The sequence below is a fragment of the Polistes canadensis genome, unplaced genomic scaffold (assembly GCF_001313835.1).
Source record: "Polistes canadensis isolate GaletaPanama2010 unplaced genomic scaffold, ASM131383v1 scaffold_175, whole genome shotgun sequence".
Classification (NCBI taxonomy): Eukaryota; Metazoa; Arthropoda; class Insecta; order Hymenoptera; family Vespidae; genus Polistes; species Polistes canadensis.
This window is the reverse complement of record NW_014569722.1, coordinates 197,690-205,831: the sequence shown is the minus strand read 5'-3', so window position 1 is coordinate 205,831 and position 8,142 is coordinate 197,690. Positions and strand designations below refer to the sequence as shown.

Sequence of the window (8,142 nt, the reverse complement as noted above, 5' to 3'; positions counted from 1 at the left end):
GCTGGATTGCAAAGAGAGGTGGGATTTATAAATTAATTTTTGTGATTTTTTTTTTTTTAATAATACAAGATAAATGGAAAGATCGGATGGATTATTTGGAGAAAAATAATTTTTTTTCATTATAATTTTTAATTAGGGGCATTAATTTTAATAGTAAAAAATACTTTCCCCCCCCCCCCAACTCTTTATTACCTAAGTTTATTCATTAAAATTGTTTTTATACTTTTTTTTGTGGATTCAAAAAAAAAGTGTTATCGAAAATAATTAAAAAATAGTTGTAGGCAGGGCTTACCTTTTTCCGTGCACGTTTCGACGCAATCTCGTACCGTCGAACCTTCGCTGACGTATTTCTGTAATAAAAATAAAAAAAGAAGTAAAAGTAAGAAGTAGTTTCGCACAGTTAAATAGAGTTTTTACATACATATGTTTTACTTCTTTGACTGACAGAAGCGAAAAATTTCGGAATATTCACAAACACATGGTGGTTATTCTTTCCTTCGATCATACGTAAAATGGATTTCAAAATTATGAGTTAGGTAAGAACGACTTGCGAAATGTTTAAGTTTTAAGAGAAATACGAGTGAGAGAAAAATACGGTGACGATGATATTGGTAACAACGGTGGTACATACGACGAATTTATACGACGTTATAAAACGAAAGAGATTGCGAACGTGTGTTTGCGAACTATAGATTGAAATTTTCTTCTCTTTTTTTCTTTATCTAACTTTCCAGTAACAACAAATCTTAATATGAATAAACGTCTATGTAAATTTATAGCCGCTTTTTCTTGATTTACGTTCTCCCCTATAATCAAATTAAACGATAAATCAATCATAGAAAATAATTACAAAATTCAATAATAAAATTAAATATATAATTCGAAGACAATTATATATCATAAATGAAATGAATTAAATCATCAACTTAAATACAAATCTTATTGTTAATATAACAAAACAAATTATTTCGTATACGTAAATCTTATTATTCCTTTAAAGATTAGCAAGCAACCAGATATATATATATCATCAGAAAACGAGATTGAATTCTTTGTATGTAAAAATTTGGAAATTTAACGAGCGTATACGATCGTATTTAGTCTCACAAAGGGCTAAATAATTCCCTTAGGAGGGAAAACTCGACGTGATCTTTCGAAAATAGTTATTTGATCAGAATCACCAACGAGCCGTGATTTCAATTATGAATTTCTTCCTGCGCTTTACAATTTATTCTCTTTCTCTATTTTGCTATCCTTCTATTTCTCTCTTGAGATTAGATTCTATTTCGTTCCTTGTTTTCTCTCTCTCTCCCTCTTCTTCTCTTTCTCTTGCAAAATGGCACGGTCCTCTTTAAAGAACCCCTTTCTCTCTCTCTCTCTTTCTCTCTCGTTTGAGAAACCCTCTTCTCATCGGCTCGTGATCGTTTCGAAACAAACACTACTTGTTAGTTAAAACCCACCCCTTCGTTGTTATCACTCTCCTGACAAAATTCATTCCTCCTATTCTATATCCATTTATCTCGAAATGGAACGAATTATGATGAATATAAAAATCTCATACGATAAATAATTCAAATAATACAATGTTTTATTGATCTGCAATAATCCTAATTACGGTAACACAATTAACTCTCGTATAACCCGAATTCTTAAAAAAATTTGTTTATAAAACGTATCGTTAAATAAAATAAGATTTTGATTCGAATTAATTAAACTAACATTTTATAATCGAATTCAATTGATCTATTACTATTCTACATTCATTTGTCATACGTACTTTTGACATGGATATTTTACAATTTTAATAAGATAAAACGTATATAGAAAATCAAATTAAACATGACGTTATTTCTATGAAACATAATTCTCCTATATTAAACCATGAATAGAATACGTTCAAAATTAACTTCATTATGTTATATTATAAATAGAAATAATGTTTATGATAAAAGAAACAAATAGTAATAGAATAAAAAACATTTTAGATAACGAAAAAATACGTAAAAGAAAAGTATGATAATAAAGTTAAAATTTTGATTGATGTAAGACCACTCTAGTCGAATTTGAAATTCATCAAAATAGTATATGGACCATACGTAGACACGCCTAAAGATCGATATTTCCCGATTATGACGCCCTCGGGACGTCGTACATATTAAACCCTCTATCTCTTTGCTATTCCGTGCATATTAAACTTCCTCTTCTTCTTTATATATATATCTCTCTTTCTTCTTTGCTGATCCGTCAGTAACTCCACATTGTCGAGTCTCCTCTCTTTCTCTCTTTTTCTTTTTCTCTCTTTTCGAAGCTTGCATACGATGACACCGGTCGGAAGTAGAAACTTCGAACACAAGTTACAATCGATAAAACGTCAATTTCGATCTCTTTCGGCTAATAGTCTTTTGAAAAACTTTCCGATTCCGATAAATTAGTGCTCAAGTTTTGGAACATCGAAAATAAAAGTAGAAAACAAAATTGAAGACTGCTAAATCTTTCTTTACGAAATTTCAACAATTTGTCTTATTCTTCTTCGTCTATCTAGACAGTTAAGAAAAAAAGTAAACATATCAACCCTTATCAACAACTTTAACGATGATTTCCAAGAACTTTTTTCTCGAAATAATTAATAACATATATTCTTATATAATTCATTAAAAAATGAAGAGTGTATGTTACTACTTCTTCTTCTTATTCTTATTTTACTAATTGCGAAATTATTTTTAATATCGAATTTCGTTGATTTCTAAGGTTTTTTTTTTTGTCGATTTTACAAACTTACTTGAAATATATTCGCGAATCGATGACCTACCTTCTATTGGAATGACGTGATATCTTCTCCCTCTTCCCCCTTCCCTTTCTCTCTTTCTTCCTCTTTCTCTCTCTCTCTCTCTCTCTCTTTACTGTCAATATAAAATCTTGTTACGATATTTCAATTTTACATAGGTACATATGCACGTATATATTCCAAACGATATATGGAAAGTTTCCTTTCGATTCGAATTCTCACTTTCTATACTGTTCATTATCAAGGACAAAGAATATCCTATCAATGCATTTCTAAAGTTGAATAAGTCGTTAACGGATTATACTTTGTTCAATATCAATTATATTTCACTAGAAACTAGTTTTTGAAAGAATATTAAAACTAGATGTTACATTTATCAAACATACCAAATTACTTTTCAATTTGGTAGGGTGGGAGTAGGGGGTAGGGAGAGATAAGGTATAGAGGTGTTAATTCTCTTTTCGCATATTCACGGTTATAATTTTCTTCAAGAAAAATGTCTTCTTTCTAAAGATAGAGTAATCCGATCGTTTATTCCGGTATACGCGCGTTCTTACACTCGGAAGATTCCATCGGCAAATAATCTCGTTCAATTTCCGGATATCGATTTGAGACACCTGTCGCCATTATCATCTTTTATCTTCGCGTTGAAAATATTGTTAAAAACTTTCTCGGTTTTAACTCGTATGTTTATTAAATGAAATAACGAATTTACAAATTTTTATATATATGCGTATTTTTTATATGAAATTTTAAATATCGAAAATATTCGCCCCCGTGTATTAACCATTAAAGTGTGACTCAAATTTTATCTCGATATTAGTAATAAAAAATTTAATATAATAATAATTGAAAAAATATATATATATAAATGTAATTATTTATTAAAAAAAAAAAAAAAACAAATATCAAAGTATTAAGTAATGTAAGAGTCTTCTTTTGTATGATACGATTCAAAATATGGCTCCATCATGCTTATTACTTATATTAATTAATTTAAATGAAAATTAGGGCGTATACGTGTGCTTTTTGTATAGAATAGCATTACGCCTCCGGCAATGCAGAGTAAGTATTTACTTACGTTAATGCGCTTATGTCATTTAAAAAGATTAAAGGTGTCACTGAGAATTTCTTGGAAAGAAAATTAATGACTGGAATTGAAAGAATTATTGAAATAGAAATTATTTGAAATTTATAATATTAACAATTCTAATGGTAGTGTATATAAGAATATTAATTACAAATCGACAAAAATTTTTACAATTTTATAATATAATTTTTCATTTATCATCTATATTATTATTATTATTATTAAATTATAAATCATTCGAATATTTGCCAGATCGATTTTTTAATCATAATCGCATATTTTTAGAAAAAAAAAAAAAGGAACGATGAACAAAGTTGATGATGGTTCTTCGTGCTAAAGAGCATTCATTGGTTTTTCTTGCTCTCACTTTTGTTCTAAATCTTTGTTCTTGATGGGATTTTAAAGAGCGACCTCGTTTCTTGATTTAAACGTCGATTTTATTATCCGATCAATTTAGGTACTAAAAGATAATAGTATTCATCCATAGATTTATCTGTAAAGAAATCGTCAAGTGTGTACGTACTTTGAAATTTAAAGCACTTTTCAATGAACTCCAAATCTCAATTTGGAAAATTATTCCAAACCTGACTTCTCAACTTCTCAATACTTCAGTCGATAGTACTCCAAGTACATTGACATTTGATCTTTAAAAGTACGCATAAAAAACTTATACGTAATAGGTTTAACATAATAGCAGTAAATTTACAAAGGGAAAGCCAATAAATCGATCACAAATTGTTAAATCAATTTTCAAAAGAAATCTTCTTTTTATGTAAAATCAATTATAAATATACATATATATTCTCGATAATAATCAATTAAAAATTTAAAGAACAATGAATAAAGAAAAATTTCCAAATCATCCTATGCATAAATCTTTTTTGAAAAAATCAATTACAAATATATATTCCTGATAAAAGAAGAAATATAAAAAAGAAATTTTATAAAACGCAGAATAAACAATTTATTCCAAATCATATTTAAATAAATCTTTTTGAAACATCAATAATGTAATATATTTCTTGATATTAATAGTTTATTAAGAATTTCAATATGGCGGATAAAGTACTTGATTAAAATCTTACGTTATTATCTTATGTAATAAAATTTATTATCCGTTAAGACGATACTCTTTCATTGTCGAGCATCCTTCTCACCCCACACCCCTTCCCTCAAATCCTTCGCATCGACAAACGAAGAACATTTTACGAAGAAATTACGCATCGAAGCGAATAAAGTTCTTCCCTTTTCCGCTCGATTGTCGCGATAAAGAGATTTCGAGCTTGAACGAACCTAACCTATCAACGATCGAGACTTTTTTCTTCGTTTTATATCGTATACAACAGTACTTCTTCATGTGTTCGTGTTCTCGCCGCAAATACTCAGCCGAGAAGGCAAACAAAAGAAGAAAATGAAGTAAAAAAAAAAAAAAAGAAAAAAAAAAAAGGAAAGGGAAAAAAATAGACAATAGGGATCACAACCGTAACCATGCCAACGGGTAAAAATGGTGGTGGTGATGATGATGACGATGATGATGATGACAGGTCCTGGATAAGACGAATTATGACACTCCTCGTACGTTCTCGCATGGATACTTTTAATGCAGATTTTCCTGTCACCTTATCATCCGCCATTTTATTTTCCTCACACCGTTGACATATATTTACCATAAACTCTCATAGGTTAATACTTATTACCGAACTTTTCTTATCTGTTTGCCACTAATGTACCGTGCTTACGTTCTTAAAAATTCGAATTTTTTTATAATTAATGCAGATTTTCCTGTCACCTTATCATCCGCCATTTTATTTTCCTCAGACCGTTGACATATATTTACCGCAAACTCTCATAGATTATACTTATCACCGAACTTTTCTTACCCGTTTGTCACTAAAGTAACGTGCTTGCGTTTTTTAAAAAATTCTATTTCTTTTTTTGTTTTTTTTATAATTAACATTCGAGATTACGACAAGTTGTAACTAAAGTCATTACTATAAAAAATAAATTCAAGATTTAGATCATTTTTATAATTATCGAGTATTATAAATTTTCTTCATCGATCTTTTATTATATCTAGAATATGTTGTATGATATTTTGTAACAAACGTTATTATCGTTATTTAATTTTGTTAATTAAACGAGAAATTTTCGAAACAATTATCGTTGATTACAATTAATCAAATATTTCCCGAAAGTTGAAACATGGAAGATACAATTTTCCCCTCGAGCTTTTCCTTTCTTCACTCGACAAGAATATCAATTAAGTTTATTTTTTTTCTGTCTCATTCTCTCTATCTCTCTTTCTCTTTCCACTTAAAGCGAACGTTGGCGTAATCTGTTTTGCTGAAGTTGCATTACTCTCGACAAGGCGGCAAGTTTTGCGGTATGCAAGGAAGTATTCCTACCACGCAAAACTAGGATCGTCGTATAAAGTTTAGTAAAATCATGGACTCTTATTCTCTAACTCATACTCGTTCATCGTGATTTAAAACGATATTTGGGACGAAGGAAAAACTAGGTGGGGAGGGGGAGCGGGGTTTCTCTTACTTGTAAAAATCGTCGCAAATAAAACAAGAAGAAAGAGAAAGAATAGAGATACGTAAAATACGAATAAAGTCCGAACGAGTTTCGTCCAAATTTCCATCTCTTATACGTCAGAGTTGTATTTCGACCCCCTCACCCCAACCTCCCCCCCCCCGCACAACGAATTTCAAGGATAAAAAGGAGAAATAAAAACGAGAAAGAGGGAACGTAATTCCATAGTGTATATACAGGATATATGTATACGTTTCGTATAACTAGAATAGCATTTTCTTTTTACGAATTTTGCGGGCAAGGAATTGAGCGAGTTTTATGTTTCGTAATATAAAAAAAAAAACAAACAAACAAAAAAAAGATAAGAAGAAAACGCGCGAGAAAATTATACGAGCTAGATTTGACAGTTGGAGACAATAAGAAATCTAAAAGAGTAAAAGAAGAAGAATATCATTTTCCTATTCGTTATGAATTTACGAATAAAAGAAAGCGCACATGTCTTGTTTCTTTTTTTTCTTTTTTTTTTTTTTTCCATGAATCCTTATAGGAAAAAGACACGAAGACGTTCGCGTGTGTTATTTTCTCTGTGTAACATCTGTTCGCTTTAAAATTAAATAACTTTTCCCTCGACGAAGTTTTTACATGTCACGCAGAGAGGGGGTTGTCTAACTTATTCGATAATAAGAGTATCCCGTGTAAAACTTCTCATACGTTTTTCTACGTGCTCGAGATTTTTGCGAGTAAATATATTATTTCGCGAGAAATTGTATTTATATAAATATATATATATATATATATAAAATACGACATGTGTGTAAATAATTAAATCGCGTATAATATTGCATTTTATAAATATAAATATTTTTTGAAAACAACGTATACACGTTAATTATCCGAAATTTGATTTTATTCTATACTCCCACATCGAAGATAAAATCTTATTATTTAACGATCTTAATGTGAATAATAATTTCGTTAGAGAAAGATATATTTCATTGAAATATTTGTAAATAATTCCTCCAGATCAATCGACGACATATCATAAATCAAACATTTTATTGACAAACTTATTGACGATTCTCAAATAAAAACGTAAGCATACATCACGTCTCTTCTCGATAATTGATAACGAATGAATGAATCGAGTAATTCGTCTCAAACGGATAACTTAAACGTTTAATTAGTGAATTTATACGACGAAAAAAGAATAAAAAAAAAGAAAAATAAAAAGAAAACAACATATTCACCGAAGTAGTTATCGAAAAAACGAAATATTTGTTCACTCCAACTTTTTTCTAAATTATTCAAAAAATGTTTGCTCGGGGCGAAGGGGGTGGGGGTGGGGGTGGAGGGGATCGATGATAGATCGTTAGATTTATATATACACATCATTCTCTCGAGTATAATATTTGCTCCTGAAATCTGACTATTTCGTACTAATTTCCCAACCAAAATTACGTTCACCTACTTTCTTATATGTATATTTATGCAGTTACGTTTGTACGCACGCAAATGAAATAAAATAGTTTATTTTTTTTGCTCGTTCTTCTTCCAACGAAATTACAAGGGGAAAGAACAAAAAAAAAAAAAAAAAAAAAAAAAAAAAAAAAAAAAAAAAAAAAAAAAAAAAAAAAAAAAAAAAACCACTGAAATTTCCTTTTTTACGCCAGTCCGAAGGTTAATATTATGCTTGTTCATAAACAGCGAATGTTATCGACGATATTTAGTCGAG

General features: G+C 29.6%; 1 protein-coding gene across 1 annotated transcript in view; it reads right to left on the bottom strand.

Annotated features, from left to right (window-relative positions):
* Positions 1 to 8,142, bottom strand: part of LOC106789296 (lymphocyte antigen 6D) — a gene marked incomplete at its 5' end in the record, with an annotated part of 67,958 nt that overhangs the window by 7,123 nt on the left and 52,693 nt on the right. The window contains 1 exon segment of the mRNA XM_014753389.1: positions 293 to 350. Coding sequence (XP_014608875.1) covers positions 293 to 350 — 58 coding nt within the window.